Source organism: Phasianus colchicus, chromosome 2, assembly GCF_987193195.1.
Source record: "Phasianus colchicus chromosome 2, bPhaCol1.hap1.1, whole genome shotgun sequence".
NCBI lineage: Eukaryota > Metazoa > Chordata > Aves > Galliformes > Phasianidae > Phasianus > Phasianus colchicus.
In genome coordinates, this window is record NC_143437.1 from 29,387,013 (window position 1) to 29,409,750 (window position 22,738).

Below are 22,738 nucleotides of genomic sequence, written 5' to 3' on the forward strand. Positions count from 1 at the left end.
AAGGAAGAGCAAAGGCGTGGATCTGAATGGAATGTCAGTGATTACAGAAGATGCTGGAGAGTTCATCATAAAGGATTTTGCTGAGCTCCAGGCAGCTTCTTTCTTTTTACCGTATTTAAACTTTGAGTTACAACCAGGAGTGCTGGTTGTAAAGTTTAGCTACACAGGTAAACTCATAGCAACTTGCCTCAACTAAACCAATATATTACTATTCACTTCCTCAAACAAGAAATGTGCAGGTCTCTTCAAAGGCTGACTGTATGAACATCTCTAAATAATCCAGTCTGGGAGGATCTAAGGCCATGTATTATTTGGTTCTACATTTCAAAGACAAGACTGCTCTCATACAGTGCTGCTTTGTGTGGAATGCTGATGGAACTGGCATTAGAAATGTGTAGTACATGGGTAAATAAATTTGAGTTCTTCTTCATTATACAGGTATTACCCATGGAAAGTATATAAAGCATGTGCATAGTTCTCATAGACTTGTATGTTTTCAACCCTCTGCATCATCAAGCATTTGAAAGGCTGCTCATCCAGGGCTCACAGCTATTCTTTGTATCCCATAGTTCTGGTGATCCGTTTGAAACTAGTAATCTAGAATAATGCATCATCCCAGTAGTGTGGGGAGCACTAAACATCTATGAAACAAACTTAGTTTGCATCTGACATGAAAGGACTTTGAAATTTCTACTTTCATCACCTGGGTTAGTCCAGGATGTTGATATCAGACTGTCATTATCAGCTTATTAGCAAGAGCCCCCAGCTCAGACTTTGTGCTTGTTTAGAGGTAGGTTTATGTACCCTTAGCAGGGAAGTGTTATTTTGATTCTATTTCTTTCTTTATTCATTTATGTGAAATGGAAACGATTTTCCCTTTGACCCTTTGCCCTGTTGGCATATGACAAAATCTACAGCAGCAGCAAACAAAACGAGCATGCAGCCAATGGCTTTTCCTTATGTCAGCACTTCCATTGTCTCCGGTTTTCTTCAAGCAGTGTCTATTCCCAATTTTACAGAAAAATAAAACAAACCTGAATGAACAAAAAAGTATAATGTAGAGAAAAAGGAAGTAAAACAGATTTTAAAACCAAAACGTGCCTATACTAATAATGCTTGTAGCATCTTAAATGAAATTCTCTAATTAATGATAAGTGGAACTAGTGGAAGAGAGAGAGTACATTTTGTTTGATAATATGCATGTAATTTGTATGTAATTGGGTTGCCTGGCTATTGTGCATAACAATGAACATCAACAGCAGACTTAAAAGATATGGAAGGTATGAAGGAATATGGATGTTTTTGATTTGCAACTGAATAAGAAACTCAGCCTTTTGTTTGCTCCTTTAGTGTAATAAAAGGTTTTACATTTTGAGGTCATTTCAATTTCACTGTTGTCTATGCATTCTCAAGTAATTATGCTGTGTTAAATACTGTTGCTTGTTGTATCTTGATTGATGCGAATTAAGTTAATCTTGCTTGATACAAAGCAAATGTTACTAGAATTGGATCTGTTGCATAGATCTGCTCAGTGCAGTGCTTTACATAAGTGTAAATTAACCAGTGCAAATGGAGGAAACGTTCTGTTACGGAAAAACAACAACATAAAAATAATTTATTCTTATGTCGAGGTAGAAGAATAACTTCATACAGCGTTCTGTGTTACGTCTAGACTGCCCTAAGTTCCTTGGCCACTATTGCTTGTTCCACATTGAAATGCCTCTGTGGGCATACAGCTTCTAATTCAGATGGCAGAGAAAGCCTGAGGAAAGTTGGGTTCTGCTCCCACTTGTATTGTGATCTGTCATCAATTTGCTATGCTATCTTTTTCTCCAATCTGATTTGCTGTACTACTTTTTCTAGTTTAGTTTAAAGTTATTCAAAATGGTGTTTCTGTGATACCTTGATTTTGTTTTAAGAGTTTCCAGGTGTTTTGAAGCACATATAATTCTTTACCCCCTATCCATGTGTTTTCCTTTCTTTGTTCTGTAAAAATGCCTGGAAACATGGAGACATGCATTTTCTGATTATACTTCAAAATATGGCTAAAAATGCATTCATGTCATGAGTATTTCATGTAGAAGATTAATGTGTTAGCTGTATGCAGTATATGGTTTCATTTTTCTGTACACACCATCTTACTTTAGCACTAAGAATGTGTCCATTTAGAAACGTGATCCATCCTTATAGCACAGGAGGTGACACTGAAAATACAGGTGATTATTATGTGAGGGAGCTGACATTTTTTGTTGAAAAGTAAACTGAATGTTGACAAGAGAACCTGATTTAAGACTGAAATAGTTCTCTGGATGCTCTTGCCACTGAGACTTAGACTGTTAAAGCATCGGGCATAACTTTAAACAGTTATGTTCTTCCTGTTCTGGAAAACTGATTGGAATTCTTCAAGGATGGATTACAAACACTGTTGGTTTTACTCATTGCTGATTTTAGTAGAGGCTTCAGAGTTGAGGTTAAGTTAAGTTGGTCAGCTCACTTTTTTCTCTGTAATTATTTGCGTTTTAATTCAGACAAAAAATATTGTTTATAATGGTGATTGTAATTGAAATTGTTTAATTTTTATTCATTTTAAGTTTTTTTAAGTAAATGGATTGATGGAGGAGCGAGATGATGGAAGTCTCTGAAAAATTTTTGACTAGAGTTGTTGATGCAAGCTGCCCTGAGTCCTGTTATAAATTACCTTTATAAGAAAACCTCTTTGTTTCGTTTTCCTCGTAATATATGAGAGAATCAGAGAGAGAGCTTACACTGGTTCCTTTTTTTTTTTTTTCATAATTGCATTTTTCATCATTGCTATTTCTAAATGTGCCCTTTACAGTAGTTATTTTCTTTCTCTCTGTAGGCTATCAATATCACCATCCTTCCAAGATGAGTAACAGCCATCCGCTTCGTCCTTACACAGCTGTTGGTGAGATTGACCATGTTCACATTCTGTCAGAGCATATTGGTGCTCTGATGAATGGGGAAGAATACAGTGATGTTACCTTCATCGTGGAAAAGAAACGTTTTCCAGCACACAGAGTGATCCTGGCTGCGAGGTGCCATTATTTCAGGTGAAGCATAGCTTTTGTCGGGCTCACTGCAAATTTTCATGCAGATAAGATAAACATTGTTTCTCTATGAACTTTTCAGTGTGTAATCATCATTGAGTGTGACCTTTTCTGTGTGAATGTTTCCCAGCACATCAAGTCATTGTCCAGATATAAGAAGATAAATACCATGTCATGATGTTATTCTTTTGACCTTCATTAAATTGGACTTTGAAGTTATTTTCATAAATTCAGGAGAAAAATAAAAGTTCTGCTGTAAAATTTTGTGATTTCTCAGAGCATGGATAGTGTGCTTCTGTGGACTGTATTAATCAGAAGTTTACTTTTGACGTGTTGAAATTAAGCATTTGAAAAGATCTGTTTGATTCAGGTTAGAATATTTTAAAACACAGAATAATACTAATGCATCTCATTTTGAAGATCTGGGACTTCTCACTCTAAGTAGAATCACTTTTCTGGAAAATGATTATTATGAATTTAGGTTCTAATTTAGTTACTAACATGCTCCTCTGACAAAACTGCAGTATAAGAACAAATTGTGTTCAAACACTTTAAAAACAAAACAAAATCCAACAGATTATGGGTGTATTTAGTTCTTTTTTTTCCTTCTAAAGATTCAGGACATCTTTAGGCTTGTCTCATGTTGGGTTTAGCAAATCCCAGGATTCTTGATCTTTTATTCCTTACTTTAATCCACCACTGCTGTTATGGTGATGAACTAGTTGTTTCACTTGTTTTCTGCCATTTTTTTCTTTTTTCTTTCTTCCTCACTGTTAACACTATTTAAAAACAAAAACAAATCAGTAACAACAGAAAACCCAACTGAGTTTCTGCTTTGCAATTATTGCTCAAAGTAGAGATGGAGCAATTGTTCCATAGAATAAAAGCGTGATGCATTAGGATATTATTCTTTCCTGTGCACTGTTTTCAGTGGCCAACTGTACTTTAAATAATGTGTAGGCTTTTTTCTTTTGTAGCTGCAGGGAAATGCATCCCCTTTGCATCACCTGTATTGTTACTTGTCATTTTGTTTCTCTACCTTTTGTATGTTGTTTTTGTTTGTTTGTTTGTTTTTGTTAATAAAGCAGATATTTCTAGGTTGTAAGTTTCTCAAATTTTATCAAATTTTATCTGCTTTGTAGAGCATTACTGTATGGTGGAATGAGAGAATCTCAGCCTGAAGCAGAAATTCCTCTTCAGGACACAACTGCAGAAGCTTTTACCATGCTGATGAAATATATTTACACTGGTCGTGCCACACTACGAGATGAGAAGGAGGAGGTCCTCCTAGACTTCCTAAGCCTGGCACATAAGTATGGATTTCCAGAACTGGAGGATTCCACATCTGATTATCTTTGCACCATACTTAATATTCAGAATGTTTGTATGACATTTGACGTTGCCAGTCTTTATTCCCTTCCCAAATTAACTTGTATGTGCTGTATGTTCATGGATAGAAATGCTCAGGAGGTACTCTCCAGTGAAGGCTTCTTGTCACTTTCTAAGGTATAGTTTTTGTTTGCATTTTTCCTTGGGATTATTAATTATTTTTTTTTGCATACATTCCATGATTAAATACTAATGGTGTAAAATACAAGCTTATAAGTTTGTTAACAGTTATCTCTTGGTACTCACGGGACTGAGACAATTGGAAGTATTCAGACCAAGATGAAGTAAAAACCTTGATGATCCATTCTGAATTTTTTAGAAATTTAGTTCTGACCACTCACTTTAGCTAAAAACGGGAATATTCTGGTAACTGGGTACAGGCAACTTAATTCTACCTTGTATTTTTTTTATCTGTCCTTGGAGTAGTATTACTTGGTTTTTGAATGTTGCCCAGTAGTTGTAAAGATAGAAGGTACTCCATTTTATTAATTTCTTGATATAGGCAATCTCTGTTCATAGGCAGTTTTCCACAGTGTGGGCTGCAGTATCCTGAGGCTTGATGTGATTTATATTGCTGATTATTTGTGAGGTCTGAAATCATGTAATATGATGGTATTGCAGGGTGTATTTCTTTAATTTTGTTTTAATATATTTGTTGTTGTTAGATGCATAAATATTTGTGTAAGATTCAGGCAATTCTGTGCTGTTGAATTATTCCACATTTTCTGGAATGGTCTTTGAGCTGGGCATAATAGTGGTTTAATGTTTTCAAGTAGCATTCAAGTGAAGCAGCAAAGTATCTTGAATGAAAGATAGCTTAATTATACTTGAAAAAATAAAGAAAAAAGTGTTAAAAGTGTTAGTGGAAAAACTGTGATGGATCAGTTCCTTGAATAAGTAGAAGATATTTCTGCTTTGCTGACTAACTTGCTAGCTGTGTAGGGAAAGGATGTTTTTTCCCTATGGTAGTCTGTCATAATCAGCTTATTAAATCTGAGTTCTGAAGGCATATACTTTCTGAAATCTTTGTTGTAACCAATTCTGGCATATAAAAGAGATTTGTGCCTTTCTAAGGCAGACTTCTAATTATTTTGCTTGCTAAATGAGAGTCAGAATCCATTCAGTTCTTTTTGTTCTCATTTTGCTATCTGTGGATTATTTGCGTGAGTAGGAGTCACTGAGGGTTTTACCTGCTGATACCAAGTTTGTCCCAAAAGAAAGAGAAAAGGGATAAAAAATGCCCAAGTAATTAGAATGGGTTTGAAAAGGTAATTCCAACCCTCCGTTGACATTTTCGTATCAGTCATCTTATGTCACTCTAAGTTTAAAGGAATGTTTTGAATTGTATTACTACATCTCCAAATTAGTTCTTCTATTGTTTATTACCTTAAATTTACTTATGCAATTTAATAACTTGGAATAAAATTGATTTTTTTCCCACATTTCCATTCCATCTTATTTCTCATAGTGGATTAATAATATGGTTTAATATTTATCCTAGAGATTTATTGAATCTTCAGTAAGAAACTAAAAAAAGGCATAAAAACAGTACTTAAACTGAAGATTGTCTTGTTGAGCAATACTCTTAGTACAGGTACTGTAGACGAATGTGGATTTTTTTGTTATTTCTTAATCAGAGAAACTAAATTGGATATCAAGAATCTTAAGAGGACTTTAGCTTCTACTATGTGCTGTTTCTAGTAGTCATTCTTTTGAAGTTTAACAACTACAAGTTGTCTAAAAGAAAGAAACAAAAAAACCTTTTTTTTTTTTCTTCCCCTTTTATTTATTTATTTTTTTTACGTTTTTCCAGGCTGCTCTTCTAAGTATCGTACTGAGGGACTCTTTTGCAGCTCCTGAGAAGGACATTTTTCAAGCCTTGATGAATTGGTGTAAACATAACCCTAAGGAAAACCACGCTGAAATCATGCAAGCAGTGCGTTTGCCACTAATGAGTCTAACAGAACTGCTGAATGTTGTAAGACCTTCCGGGTTGTTGTCACCTGATGCCATCCTAGACGCCATTAAGATTCGTTCTGAGAGTCGGGACATGGATCTCAACTACAGGGGCATGTTAAGTAAGCATTTTTATGCTTTTTCCCTCCTTTTGTGACTGCTGTGCTGTAGCTGTCTGGAAGGTATGGTTAACTTGTTGAGTTTTTATTCCTCAGGTGGGAAATAACGTTAGTCAGCATATTTTCTAGGTTTGTGTCTCAGGAATTGCTCAAATATGTACTTTGTTTTAAGAACGTATTTTCCTTGAGGAACTGTTATTTTAGTAAAAAATCTTTTGGAGGAATGTTTTATTGTGTGCTAAATGGAATTTCAATGGTTTTACATTGATGCTGATTTGTTTATGACATATCCATCTTTTCTCCAGTATTTTTGATTTTTTGTTACTGTTGACATGTTTGCCCAAATAGCATAAACAGATTTTCCAAATTGCATAATGGGAACAACTTGAAAAAGAAAAATAAAGCATGAAAAGCCTTTTGTTTGCTTTCTCTTATTTCTGCTCGCTGTTAATTCAACAAGAATATCTAATGCTGAGCTTTTTGAAGATACTGTTGCTTTGTATATAGTATACGATGTAGAGACTATTTGCCCCACAGCAAAAAGTAAAGTTTTCTTTGGCAGTTTGCCCCGTAGTCTGTCAGTCACGCAGAATAAGCCTTGAAAAAGATGACAGATTTCCTAGAATTGCATCTCCCATTTGTTTTTCTTTAGAAGTTAATATATAACTTAATATTTAAAAATCTGAGTTAATACTTTGATACTGTAAAAATAAATACAAGACATTCTGTTGACTGTCCAGAAAATACATTTTTCAAAGTGGAATGGTACCTTCTGACTCCTTTTCCTGCCACCTTACATTGCAATAACAAGATATTTGTAATCTCAGAATTTCTATCCTTGCCAAAATCACAGCTTTCTAAAAATTTGATTTTCTATGTTGTTTTAGTACTAGTTCAGACGCTTGGGTTTTTCTCTGTAGAAACACTGATGACCACTTGCAATTTCATAGTTGTGCATTGCCGCTTTTATAATGTTTGTGTAGAAATATTACAATACAGTATGGTTAAATTTTTACCTTTAAATGTTGCATGTTCAAGTGTACAACTGAATGTTCTTTAGATACACAAATTAGGTTAGTTAATATTCTGTTAAATTTCATACTTCTCTTGCCGACGTATTTGAAGAGTTCGGGGTGGACTTTTTTAATACTGTCATGTTTTCCAGGTTCTCTCCTCAAAGAAGACTGTTAAAAATGTCTTTTTAACAGAGTAGTTGGTCAGTGTATTGCTTTGTAGCTAGCTATCATTATCACTGGTTTTCTTGGTGGGAGATTTGTTCCTAGGTTACACAGATTGATTACTTTGAAATGGTGACAAAGGAGGCTTATTTTACTGGTTTCTTTAGATTTAAGTCAACATATTAAAAAGTTTTCCGTTAACTTCATAGTCTTTTACTCAGGTTAATTTAGCTTTCATGTCTTGAGCATTTTACATGGTTTTAGTTTCCTTCTACTTCAAAATAAAAATAACTTTAAAAAATTGAATTTAAGGCAAAAAGTCAGGAAGAAAGGCCCCAAAACGATGAGAGAGATTGTGAGAGACTGATTGCAAGGAGAGACTAACTAGTCCAAAAATTTCTATTCGGGTGGAAAATGACAATTGAATAAGGAAGGTACATTAGAATTCCATAAAATCATGAAACACCTTAAGAATATAGATACAGTATAGTAGTCAATCATCGCTACTTTCATCGTGTGAGATCTAGGTGGCATCAAAAGAAATGGAAGAAGCAGAATTTCTAAAATCCATTTTCAAAATGCATAATTACTTTGTGGTCATAATCGTATATTATGGAATTATAAAATAGCTTTTATTAAAACAGTGAAAATAATTTCTAAAATTTACATCTCTGTATTAAACAGCAAAGAACAGTATCTTCTGGTTTAGAAAATGGAACTGTGGATTGCTGGAAACAATGGGTTTACAGAGGAGGTATTGCTCTGCACTCACTCTCCTTTTGTAATTCTTTCTTTGAGCGTCTGTTTGCAACCAGTATTGGAGAAATGATAATGGCAATCAATCTTCATTTTAACTGTATACAGTTAATGTTCAGAACATCTAACATGCGTGATGTGAGTATAAATGTTAAACTGTTATTTCCTTTTCTTCTTAGTACCAGGGGAAAATATTGCAACAATGAAGTATGGAGCCCAGGTTGTAAAAGGGGAACTCAAGTCTGCTTTATTAGATGGGGATACTCAAAACTATGACTTGGATCATGGCTTCTCTCGACACCCAATTGATGATGACTGCCGTTCTGGTATCGAAATCAAACTAGGCCAACCATCAATAATCAACCACATACGAATTCTCCTTTGGGACAGAGACAGTAGGTAGGTGCCAAGTTGACTTAAAGAGGGAAGGTAATGCATTTTTTACTTGCGGTAACGCATAAATGCAGAATGTTCATGAAGATTTCATTAAAACAGCATGGTACCATGTTGGGAATGACAATGACAACTTTTATTTGAAAACACTGTTTTTTAAATAAAATTGTTGTTACATATGTGCAAGACCTCATTAAGTGCTATTAAAATATCAATTGATATGTCAGGCTTATTTTTTATTTTAATTAAATATATTTTTATTGAAAGCTTACATAATTTAAATACTTTTAGTTGTTTTGTTTTCTATTTGCAATTTAATTTCCAACTATTAATATAAAATTGGGTATTCTAGTTCTTATGCAGATATATCCATCCCAGAAATTGGAAGAATGTTTGTTTAGAGTTTTTCAACGTATCAAAAGGTCAAGAGATAAAATCTCTGACAGTAATTCAGAGACTAAAAATTTATTTGGAATAGAATCATAGAATTGCTCAGGTTGGAAAAGACCATAAAGATCATTGAGTCCAACCACAACCTAAGCATACTACCCAACTCTAACAACCCTCCACTAAATCATGTCCTTGAGCACCACATCCAAACAGTTTTCAAACACATCCAGGGATGACGACTCAACCACCTCCCTGGGATGTCTGTTCCAGTGTTTACTAACCCCTTCAGTAAAGAAGTGTTTCCTGATATCCAGCCTAAACTTATCCTGGCACAACTTGAGGCCATTTCCCCTCGTCCAGTCACCAGTGAGAAGAGACCAGCCCTGCTCTCACTGTAAGAGCCTTAAATGTCATCACAAAAGTTTTTTAATTTAGAAAATAGCTAATGCAGGTATTCATAAGCAATATTCTTTCAAAAAGAACATGCTATTTATACTCTAACACATCATTATCTTTCTTATCTTATATTTTTTGTACTTGTAGGCTAACAAATGAGAATTGCAAAAGTTTTGTTTTCTTGAGCAAGCTGTGTTATTTTAGAACAGAAAACATTGATGTTCTACTGATTTTTGTTTTTGTAAATTAAAATTTATTTAAAATATCAGTTACAGTTATCATTCAAAACAAGTTTGTTTGTTTTTTTAGCTATTTAGTTATTTGAAGTGAGTTCAGCTGAAGTTTATGCTTCTCTTTTCTTTTGGGAAAGATTGAAAAGTAAAATTTCAAAAGGTGCAATAAACAACTTTTTACGATATTAAACTATTTGTCACAGATCAACCAAGTAAACCCAGTGTCCAATGAAATTTTGAAAAGTATTGGAGGTGAAAATACTGAGTAGTTCTCTTGAATTTTTTTAGAGACCTAATAGCTTCTAATTTGCCTCTCATCTACAAGATGTAAATCAATTAGCAGTTGATGAAGCTGGGAGTGGAGATTGTGGAAAACATTCTCCTTAGCACAGTTTAGTCAAGAATATTCTGCTGCTAACTGTCATGCATCTTTCCTCTGAACTTAAGTAGAACAAGCCATCATTGGCAGCAGAATCAGAGAGGGTGAACTTCTTCACAGAATCACAGAAACACCAAGCTTGGAAAAGACCTACAAGATCATCCAGTCCAACCATCCATCTATCACCAGTAGTTCTCACTAAAACACTTCTTGTGTTCACAAGACATAGATATTATGGTGGTTTTGTGGTTTAGTATTTAGTTTCTGTGCCACCCCAGCTTTCTTTTTTTTTTTCTTTTTTTTTTCTTTTTTTTTCTTTTTTTTTTCCTTTTTTTTTCTTTTTCTTTTCTTTTTTTTTTTCCTTTTTTTTTCTTTTTTTTTTTCTTTTTTTTTCTTTTTTTTTTTCTGTGGGAGATGTTTTATGATTATTATTATTGATGTGGCAATAGTAATATCTTCATCACTGGTAGTTTAGATTTATTTCATGCAGATGGAATACAAATTATTATTTTATGGCTAAATATCACTGAATTTGAAAGTTGTCATTGCTTTTTCTGAGGTGATAGTCTCACCTGATTACTGCAGATTGTATGTTAGGATGTTTCAAGTCATTCTGAAAATGTCTCTTAACGAAACTGCATGTGAATTTGTAATCAAAGCTAATTTAGAATAGGGATCTCTTTTACATTATTTTAGATATAGGACTGTGTAAGGAGAAAATAACTTTCTTTTCAGCATGATTGAAATTCAGAAGAAGTTGAAGAAGTTCACATCCAAGGTGTGACTGTTTGTATTCTAACCCATCCTTTATTTTAAAATCCAAAGGTCTTACTCCTACTACATTGAGGTGTCTATGGATGAATTAGACTGGATTCGAGTTATCGATCACTCTAAATACCTCTGTCGGTCCTGGCAGAACCTGTATTTTCCTGCCCGAGTTTGCAGGTTAGTGCATGAATGCAGTGTTGCACGACTATCATTAAATAATGCAGATACCAGAAAAATTGCTGGGTTTTGCTACTATATTACATCTTTCTCGTAATGTATGGTATATATAACTTTCATCAGCCATATTCAAACAAAAGAAAATGTCACGTTTGCATTTTGATATAACTACATTTGATAAATTTCAGATATCCTGTTTTGAAATCTCTGGTACTTCTCTCTCTCTTTTTTTTTTTTTTAATGATTTTTAAAATTCTGCTATCTTTTTTTTGCGTAGAAGTAAACATCATTCCTAGTCAAAAACTTTTAAATGCTTTTAAATATTTGCTTTATAGCTTGGAAATGTATTTTCATATACATTCACGTATTTTCTATCTTCTGTTGTTGCATTGAAAAAGTATTTTTCACAGTTGTGGAAGATAGAAAGGAGAGAATTAAGATGTGGGAGGTTTGAGTAATGTTATGTGAAGCTCAAAGCAGCTGGATGAGCTTATTCACTCTTGAGCTGATAGTGTCATTTTAAGGTGCTGGGAGTTCTGGAAGACACTGTGATCACACTAAACTGGCCCAAGCAAAATCTATATTAATCTTTTTGATAGAGAAATGAATATCTCTGTATATTCCAATGAGACTGTTGTCCTAATGCTTTGCCTTACAAAGGAAATGCCCTATGTATAGGGCATGCGTGTAGTAATTACTATGTAGACAGACTTCTCAATCACTCAGCAATTACTGGAATCTTCAACAAAGGGAAGCACTGTTGTTTTTTTCCCCTCAAAGAATGATTTCTTACTCTGATGGTCACTGCTTTATAGGAAATTGTAGAAAACAGTTGTCTATGTCGAAAAAATATGGTGGGTTACTTGTGAGCCATTTCAGAAATAACTTCTCAGATCCTGTCATTTTTGTCATCCATTCCGAGTGTAATTGGTTCGAGATTTATTTTTCATGATGCAGACAAATGCATTTTCACCTTTTCCCTGTAAGTTCTGTGTTTCTGATGTTACTATTTTCTCTTTCTGAAATGATTGCAGCCATCTGCTTAAAGGTATCTCTGTTAAATAATCTAGCAATTAAGAAACACCTCATGGAGTTTATAGGCACTTGTTTTTTTGTTTGGTTTGCTTTTTTTTATTTTTTTGATTTTTGTTTCTGATTTGGTTGTTTTTTTTTTGTTTTTTTTTTTAGTTGTTTTGGTTGTTTTTTTTCACTTTAACTTGGTAGAAAATAGACAGGTTGTTACTAAGCCTTTTTTTTTTTTTAATTCCCTCCTGTAAGCAAGAAGATTTGAAAAGATCTAGGGCGTTAGAGTGGGACTTCTCTTAATCTTCCTTCAAAAGGACAGCAATTCTATGGCCTTATCCAATGACTTGTCCCAAATTGATTTTCTATTTCAACGTCAATTTGTCTGCTTGTCATAAAGCAAAGTGCTTTGTGGTAACACTGTATTGGATGACTGAGGAGTAATGGTGAATTGGAGAGGTTATTGACTGTGATTTTATTTTACACACCATTTTCAAAACAAGAGTGTAGAATGTGCCAGATTGAAGGTCAGCCTGTTTGTCTAATACACTAGAGCAATTGTTGAAATGTATATTATAAAGAGATAATTAGACCTGAAACATTAGGCAAGGATAGTTGCCTTCTTGAGTTGTCTTTTACGCTCTTTAAATCTTTTCAGTTTTCTCTTGAATTAACTCTTTGAGTCACTACCCATTTTAAAAACCAAATTCAGTGTCTCTTTCACACAAGCTGGGTGAAAAGGATGCAACTTTTTGACAGTTGTTGAGTAAAATGCGTGTAACGTATATGCAATGAATTAAGGCCAGCCCAGTGCTCTTGCTTAGTCATTTATTGCATCGTGTCTATTATAACCTTTACTGTGACTTTGATTTTTTTTTAATGTATGGAGCATTGTGAATTATCCACAATAGATATAGAATTAAGGACATTACTGTACATCCCTCGTAGGAAGAGCTTGTGGGACACTGGGACCTCAGCAAGTGAATGTTAAAAATTCCAAACAGGCAGTGCTCTTTTGTATTTTATCCTTTTCACTTTTTTGTGCTTTCATTTTTGTTTTGCAGTTTCATCTTCGTGCTTTATCTTAGTTCACAAGTCTTAAAAATCTATTTAAGGCTGTTAGAAAAAATTGAAAATTTTGAGTGGTCTCAAATCAAATGTAACCACAAGGTGTCACTGTAACAAAAGTCTGAGACAGACTTACTGTGTTTTTATTAAGCAGCAATGATATCAGGTGCTTTTTTTGTTCTGTGCCTCAAGAGTTTTTGATACTAGCGATTACACCATTTATAATCCTCTACCTGAGTGCAGACAAATTAAATTCTAGACCCTGCTTCTCCTGAGCTTTTGGAGGGCAAAGAAAGAAGACAAAATTTAAAAAAGATTCAATAGGAACATAGTCCTAAATATTCCTTAGTTTATAATGTTGGTAATTGTAGGTAGTGGCAGACAAAGAGATGTTGTTTTAACATATAGGTTAGACAAGTTCTTTTTTCCTTAATTTACCTCAGTTGGACAGCTTCAGACATACGTGTTTACTAATAGTGGTGGCACAGTTGCTTTACTTTTCTTTCCTCTTGTATGAAGCTAGTATCCTCTTATATTGAAGTTAGTAAGTGATTAAGCAGAAGTCTTTCACTTTCAGCCTTACCAGTAGATGTCTGAAAACCTTATCTGTAGTAGGTATCCAGTGTTCCTGTGCTTAGCAGAAATGCAGTAACTTGCCAAATGGCATTTGGAATATGGTTCAATCTGAGAACATGTTGAAACAAGTGAGGAGTTAACTCTTCAGGAAAAAGCAATTGAAACACTTTACCTGGTACTTCAAATAGAAAACTGTGTCTGCAACTCTAATTCAGCACTTGTGTTTTTTGAAACAAGCAATTCTATTTCCAATCCTCGTGCCCCTGTAGAATAGTGTTTAGTGAAAGCACATAGACATCGAAAAGGGGATTTTGAAAGTTGTTTTCACTTAAAATCCATCTCTGTTACATCACTGATATAACTGAAGAACACAGACAGGGAATTGTTGGCAGGAGCACTGGTAAGGCCTTCAGAAGTTCCAAAAAGCATCGGAGAGGGGGGAAGACTGTCATTATAAAAATGACTTCTTTTAAATGTATTGATTAACATTGTGCAACTGAGACATCCTTTCCTTACTTATTGTCCAGGGAGAATATGAATGGTTATGTAGGCAGCATGTTAATTTGACTAGCTTGTGTAGCATGCTTCAGGAGGCATTTACTGCTGTGAAAATATTTTATTCCTAACTGTGCAGCTATGCTGACATTTCAGAGTTTAGAAAAAATATCTTCCTGGAAAAGACAATTTTTTTATCTCTGGATAACTAAAAGCTTAAAATCTTTAGCTAATTAAATATTGTATACAATACAGCGATAATGTAATGTCAAGAGATAATTTAAAAAATATCATGGCTTGTTTTTGTAGGAACATGCTATTAGATGAAAACAATTTTGAAATGTTATTCCAAACCTTTAAAGTCTTCACTGATGTTATTTTGACAAACCGGTTTTCACTTCAGGCACACAGTTTTGTTGTGGTTGGGTTTTTGTGTGTTTGTGTGTGTGTGGTTTTGTTGGTTTGTTTATTTATTTACTTACGTTTTGAGGAGGGGGAGAAGAGGCTACTCATTCTTTCTAGGACAAGGTGATTGCATTAAGGATTTTTTTTTTTGGCGTGTTTCCTGACCCTTGCCTTTTAAACTTCTGAAATGCATGGAAATGATTTTCTGAACTCTCTATTTTAGTAGTTAGGTGCTGCTTGCTTATCTTCCTCTTTCTTTGTGTTTTTTCATTTTTTTTTCAGCATTGTTCTTTCCAGTATGTATTCAGTCTTAAGGTTTTGTTTTTCCTTTTCCTTAGATAAGGAGATGGTCTCAGATTTTTAAAATGGTGTAAATCTTCTGTGGAAGATGAAGAAGGCTATTGCCTGCCTGTGGCAGAATGTTTATTGATTTAAAAGATCCTCCTTTCATCTTAGTTCATGTGTACTTTTGATCCTAAGTGTGCACTTCTGAGTCTGGCTGCAAATGTCTTCTTTTTGTAGCCATATTGAAGCTGATTTCTCTGCAGGCGGAATCAATAACATTTTTCATCAAGAACTTTATCAAGACAGCTTTTTTCTTAATTCTTTCCTTTGTCTCTGCCATAATAATTTCACTTATCGTAACTTAAAGAACCCAACTCATCTTTGATGAAAAAGCAGAAAATGTAGTGTGAATTTAAGCTGTTGACAACCTGCCAGACAGCTCATCTTCTGAAAAAGTGTTTGTGAACAAGTGTGTGTAGAGGAGTTAATATAGCTTGTATGGAACTATGTGAAAAAAAAACCTGCCCATCCAGTTTGTTGGCTATAAATTGCAAATATATTTATATATCCTGCAAATATATGACTTGTCTTGTTCTTTGGTTTATGGTTTAGAAGAAACAATCAACTTCAAGTGATCCAGATTACACATTCTTGATGTTTGATATGTGCTACTGTAATTTGTTTTAAAAGAGTATATATTCAGAACTTCTATGTGTTCATTATGAATTTAGAAACAGCGAATTGTTTTTAGGTCTGTTTTTAAGTGATTACATCTCTTGAGAAAACCAACATAATTGAAAATTATTAGTAGCTATTCAGCTTTACATAAAGATAACCTAAACACTGAATTATAAAATTGTACATAATAATTTTACAGCAAGATCAGTCTTAAAGTTATTGCTGCATAAGACAAATTTGTGTTTAGAAAATATCTTCAACCTTTTATTGCTTTCCAAAAGCTAGAATTAGCTATGAAAGTGTACATGCTTACAAAGACAGACTTTTACACGAGGAGATTTTCTTTTGCCAAGTTTGTAAGAATTCTCATTTATTTTAGTTTGTTTATCAATCATGGCCATCTGTGGAATTTGTTTGATGTCATTGTATAAAGCATTTATCTTTCTCCCCATTTCTAAGCACATAACGGTCATGGTTTGTTGATGTGCCTAAAACACTGTACTACACTTAAAATCACACATTATTAGTATTCAAATTGTATATGGGAAACCTAATAATATGCTTGTGTATATTGTCTTCTCAGTTTCTAAGTTTATAAAGTGATCTGTCGAACAGTGCTGGGCCAAACACAGCTGTGGAATAATTTGGATGACGTTAAGAATGTTCTAGTAAAGCAAACATGTCTGTAGTTTAACTTGCTTCTCTGTTCAGAAACTGCTGATTATCTTCTAGGTAGCTGTTTTTAAAGGTATAAACCAGTGTATGAATGATAAAGCTCTGAAGTACATTGCTTTATTTGCATTGCTCTTTTAAGAAGTGGTTGTAGAACCTGTGATAGACTGGAACTTGTTGAATTTGTACTGTGCTTTCTCATCCCAGTTTCAGCTAGGCTGAGAAGATAGGACACCAACAGTTGAAAATTAAAAAGTCAAGCTGGAAAGACCTAAAAGCAAAACTGAACAAATTCAAATAAATAGACTATTTATATAAAGTTGCATAAGCATCAGCAGTGGACAGAAATGAGTAAAGGAAAGAAAGCAAGAGCAGAGAAAGAGGTCGCAAAATACACAGCATGTTTTAAAAAAATCTCAAAGTGAGGTGAAGAGTATTTTAAAATGAACTGTTTTCTACTGTGGCGATAATAGGAAAAAAACACATGATTTATCATTTTTTAGGCTAATCCTATGATTCTGTGATTCCATGCCTTTTTGTCCGTTCGGTTTGGAGTTACTTGGCATCAGCGCAGCATTTGACTGCTCCAAAAAAGAAAGAAAAAACTTGCTGCTGCACTGATGAGAACATTCCTAGGCTGCTTAGAAGCAAGATAATAGCTTTCATGTGTTGTCTTTGCCTCATATTGACAGTATTTTGCAAATTAAAAAAACCTAAAACTTATTTCACTTTCAGAATTCATTGTCCAACAGGGGGGTATAATCTAGTTACATCACACCCTCCCTTCGGGGAAAGAGGGATATGAGCATTTTCCTTAGTTAATGAGTGCAATTGCAGTCTTTTGAAATAAGTGATACATTCTGGGGTTAAAATCAGTATTTTCTTTCAAGTTCTCCTATATAGTTGAGGGGGAAATTTAATTGTTTTGCTGGCTAAGAATTGGAAAAATCTTGAAAAGCTCTTATGAATAAATAGCTTGAGACTTCTTCAACTTCGAGAGAGTTGACTCTTCAAATGTGTAGGACTTGTGGAGGGAAGTATGTGATGTCAAATCACACAGAGTTATAAGTTTATTTTTGCGTTGGCTTTTCAGACACCCTTTTTTTTTAAAGTGCCAAAATTTGGATGATGGGAAGAGATGAAAATAATTATTTAAAAAAAATATTCAAGAGACAGTAATATAATGCTGTTTCTGTAACAAACTTTTTAGAGTCTGGAAATTAAAGAGTTGAAATGTCACTTGCTTGAACATTTAAAGAAAAAGAAAGTAAATTTTGAGCACCTTGTATTAAAGAATGTGATTTATCTTAACTGTGCCTTACAGCGTGTACATCCAGCAGTTACGTCATTTAGTGCATATTAGTAATCTTGCTATGTATAAAATTCACTTTTTAAGAACTACGAACTAAAGAACTAAAAATATACTTTTTATTTTGTAGTTTTTACTTTAATGAAAGAATAAGTAGGAGGGCAATTTACTGTGTAAAATGATTATCTCAGAAACATAGAGTGGTTTCGATTGGAAAGCTCATGTCCAAGACCCCTGCCATGGACAGAAATACCTTTGAATAGATCTAGCTGTCCACAGCCCCATCGAACCTGGCCTTGAATGCCTCCAGCTGTGGGGCATTCACAACTTCTCTGGACAACCTCCTGCACTGCTTCACCGCTGTCCACTGTCATACTGAAGAATTTCTTCCTTATATTTAATGTAAATCCACATTTTTTTGTTTGTTTTCTTTTGTTTTGCTAGAAATAATGATTTACTTAAGGTTTGTTGTTCTTTAAGAAAGGCATCAGAGTATTCTTAATTCTGATTTAATATGTAGGAAAACTAAAGATAGGTGGAACACTGCATATGTACATGCACAGATATCCTTCCCATTCAGGTTGTATTTTATCCCCTGCTTCTTTTTTTTTTTTTTTTTTCCTTTAAGGATTTATTGTATATTTAGATGAAAACTGATTTTAAAACTTCAGTAGATCGAAACAGAATGAAGGGCTAGAAGACATTATCACTGATTATTCCAGCTTTTACTAAATTATAAAGCATATATAACAGCTGCAAAGAGAGATTGCTTCCTAGGTCATATTTTATCTTGCCATAGTAGGTAAGCGTGTAAATGAAAGGGAAACAAATTGTTTCAATATAGGAAATCGATATTATTTCTTTTGAGTGAAACTGAATGAAATTGAAATAATTCACTCTTGTGTGAAGCTGGAAACTATAAATGTATTTTATCCTCTTGCAGCAAATTGACATTCTGCAGATTAGTAACAAGACAACGTTCCTCGTAACAACGGTGGTCGAATACATTCATGTGTTGAGAAATACGTTATGGTTGAGAAAGAGAGATTCACTGTAATTTCATGTGATTTACATAGAAGAGCATGTAATTCGTCATTTTAATAGAAGATGGTATTAATTTCAAGGCCTGGCTGATGTGGCTGTGGGAAGCCTGGTCTGGTGGTTGGTGACCCTGTCCATGTCAGGGGGAGTTGAAACCACATGATCATTGTGGTCCTTTTCAACCCAAGCCATTCTATGATTCTGTGATTGTTAGAAAACCTGTATTTTCAGACATCAACCCTTTTTATTCTTTGCACTGTGGAAAGTTTGTAGTTACCTCTGAGTTCCTAAGTGTCATCTGATTTGTGGGAAGATACTATATGCTCTGTGTAGACTTACAATTAGTAGTTCCCATGCATTGGCACTTTCACATTACTTCCTAACTGGTCTTTGCCATAGGTGTCTGGAATTTAATCAGATTTGGAGTCAGCATATCTAGAATACTTCATTTCCGTAAATAATGTGCAGTCTCTTGGAATTTTGTAGAGAATGAGACCTTAAAGGTGCACATATGCAAGTGAGTTTGTGGAGTTTGTAGTAATCATGTACAAGCAAAGTGTAAGGAAAAGTATTTACAGCCACCAGAAATCTTGATTTCCTGTAATCTTTATGATGACAGAGGTAATCAAAGCAAACTGTCGTAATCATGCAAAAGACAACATCTTTCTGATTTGATGATGGTCATGGCAGAATAGCTAGAAAATGACTATCGTCTAGACACTGTACTTATAAGTATTTCTCAATCCAAACATTCATGGATTGGTTTACAGATTAATAGTATGCCAAAATACTTGCTAATAGTTTATTCTTCTTTGCCAAAAACTGATTCCCTTATGCTATTCATAACTGATTTGTTATTAGGAATTCTTATGTTGCTAGAATTTCAATAAAAATTAGGAGAGTGTTTTTAAGCCAATTTTCCATGTGTATTGGGTTGTTATTTTCTCAGCAGTACAAATGCTAGAGATTGAGGTTGCTAGCTTTAGTTTTCATGTGACAAGATGCTCTGCTGAAAGATATGCAGCTAGATATATACTTTTCTGGTATATAAGAATTGTTTGAAGGTCATTACTCTCATATATCAAAGCGCAGATTCATATAATTTTTCACAGATACAACGTGACAAGGATAAAGGTTGGGTGACTTCCTAGCAACATAATTCTGGATACCGACTTAAGGTAAAACATTGTTGCAGGAAACTATTTTTGCTACCTTGCATGTTTATGTAACAAAGAGCAGAGAAACTATCCTGAAACTTGATACAGAACTGGAACATAAATAGTATTTTGAGGCCTTTTAGAGGATCCTTTTTTTTTATTGGCAGTGTTGTGGAACCTCTGATGACTCCTTTTTACAGAGTAGCTTTCCCAGTTGTGGCTAAATGATGTGAATAATTACTCTTTCATTTGGGAAGTGTTTTCTGGTATGAGCATTCATGTTATGAAGTAGAGATATGTGATGGAAGAGAGTAATACTGCTTCTTTGGAGAAATGTTAGTTGTGTCTAAAATAATGCAAAAAGGCATTCAGCAGATGAGGATTTGACTGAATGTTTTATTCTGTATTACAGACTTGTTTAGCATGTGTTCCTTCAAAAAATTTTTGTTAAAGAATCTTCCAAATCAACTGATAAGAAATATTGCTTCAAGTAATGCACAAAATGCAGACTGTGTCTGCCTATCATATTTATCTGTATCCTCTATTAGCTTTGGATCTACTGGTTCTACTGTGAGGCAACTCCGTTTAAAATGTTACTGAATAATGCATTCATTGCTTTGCGTATTTCAGGATGATTGTATTTAAATGTGGTGTTTGGTGGGTGTTGGTGTTTGTTTTTTTCTGATGAGAGATAGGAGAACTAAGAGGCAGTGCAGTTTTTGACCAGCCTCTTGGGCTTTTTTGAGGACTTCACAGGTGTATTGTTTATAAGTATTTTAAAATTAGCCATCTGACTCGAAAGTATCTCTTCTCTGAATATTTATTTCAGTTAAACTCACATTTTGTTTTTCACTTTGTACTGGATGATGAGTGTTTGAGCTGTTCAGAAATGAACCACCAAATTTGTTTGCTACATTAAAAAAATTTTTGCATGGGCAAAGGATTTATCGAGGCATTGAAAAGCATTTGTTACCTCATTTTATTTGGAAGTCCTGCAGTATATTGTTTAAAATTGTCATCTTGGCTAAATACATAATCTCATCTTTATGTAGCTTCATATCTTGCATTGTATGCAACTACTGTGATGAAATTGATAAAGTTAAATGCATTAGTTCTCTTCTGTGTTACATAAAAAGGAAATGTTGCAGTATGGAAATTGTATGGTCGTTACATCAATTTCTAAAGTGCAGGTGGGAGGAATGACTATTGATCTAATAGATTTAATAGTTCACATTCAAAATCTATGGAATAGAAGTAATATTTTGCAGCTGAATAGCTGCAGAGTAATCTTTCAGACAGAATTCTGAAAGCAGCTGTACAACTGGAAAACGATATTCTTTTATTTTTCAGGTATTCTGGGGGCCTTGAATTCATTTTCAGAATTCATTTTCATATTGCATCCGAATACGCATATTATTGAAATCATTCAGATAAGAATTTGTTTAGGGTATTAAAATTAGGAACCATGTAAGTGGTTGCCACGGAAATAACTTGAGGTACTTACAGTACTTAAGAGAAAACAGAGGTCACTGCAGGAACCACAAACAATGGAGAGTGCTTTTTTAGAATGCTTGTCATATCAGGCTGATAGATGAGATTGAACTTTTTGGTTATCTCTGCTGTCTCTTTCCTATTTCTGCTGATTTCTTTTTAAGGAGAAAAAGGTTGCATACTGTTTTGTGTTTTATTTCTGGGGTTCTCTAAATGTCTGATGTTTTTCTTCTCACGCTTTACTGCTTTTCCTTGTAGCTCCTGGTTTTCAGAATCATTCAGCTACACTAACTAGCAGAAATGACCGAACAGTAATATAAAGTGTTCCAGGCCAGGGCTGAATTAAAAATGATTCATTCTGGATCAGAAAAATAAATGTTAAGACAGCCGTTTTCTTGCTCTAATTACTGAAACACAGTTCTTCATGTTCCTTCAGAAGGCCTTACTGGATTTAACAGTGGTTCCCACTGGTCATCTGCTGTCCTCTGCTCAAGGTTGCTCAGAGTAGGGATTTTCGAGGCTGAGCTACTAATTCTTCCTCTCCTTTTGACCTCTTAAGCTTGGACGGAGAGTTTGTTCTCCCATGCTAAGCTTGAGGGAAATTCTGACAGCCTCCTTTTGGAGAAAGACAGAATCTGCTGAGTTAAATATGAGCAGGAGCTCCAAGGATCAAGCTTAATGCTCCTTTTTCTCTTTCTGCCACTTCCTGTCCAGTGGTGGAGTTGGATGCAGTCATCAAATGCTAGCTTCCATGTATCTTCTACTAGCAAGTGAAGTGGCACATGTATAACCAGGTAGTCAAGATTATTTATAACACATTTTTGAGCATCTGTGCATAATATAATTGGATCAATGCAAATGCAGGATAATGCAGTTCTTTCAGTGTCACTGTTGTATTCTATAAGTTCCTATCAGAAAATCAGCCTGATAATTACTGTATTTAAAGGGAAATGAATACTACACACTTTTCTTTCTTGATCTCAATTATATGGTTCTTATTTGAAATAACAAAGCAGCTATTTCATCCTGTAAAAGGCAGCTGGCTTTCTCCAAACTGTCTTCAAAAATACGGTATTAGCATGATCAGGGGGATTAAATAAGATCTGAAGAATTTTGTAGCAATTTCTTCTCTCAGAAGAGATTGGAGAGGTTTAAAATGTCTCAACAGAAGAGGGGAATAGAAGAGGATAAGCTTTCAAAGTAAAGAAGGTATTTTAAACTGAGGGTTTAGCCAAGGAGTGAAGCAAGCTGTATACAGAAGACAGGCTGATCTGGGGTGTTATGTGTTAAATGTAGACATATTTGCATGCAAGTGTGCAAGAACAGTGCAAGACAA

General features: G+C 34.4%; 1 protein-coding gene across 11 annotated transcripts in view; it reads left to right on the forward strand.

Annotated features, from left to right (window-relative positions):
* The window catches only part of BTBD9 (BTB domain containing 9), a 201,731-nt gene that overhangs the window by 4,933 nt on the left and 174,060 nt on the right, over positions 1-22,738 (forward strand). For all 11 annotated transcript variants that reach the window (XR_016464103.1, XR_016464097.1, XR_016464099.1 and 8 more), the window contains exons 3-7: positions 2,861-3,071; positions 4,211-4,574; positions 6,271-6,535; positions 8,646-8,865; positions 11,083-11,202. Coding sequence is in view for 1 of the 11 variants with exons in the window: in XM_031594109.2 (XP_031449969.2) it covers positions 2,861-3,071; positions 4,211-4,574; positions 6,271-6,535; positions 8,646-8,865; positions 11,083-11,202 (1,180 nt within the window). In the remaining 10 variants the exon portion in view is untranslated. The remainder of the gene's footprint in view (positions 1-2,860; positions 3,072-4,210; positions 4,575-6,270; positions 6,536-8,645; positions 8,866-11,082; positions 11,203-22,738) is intronic.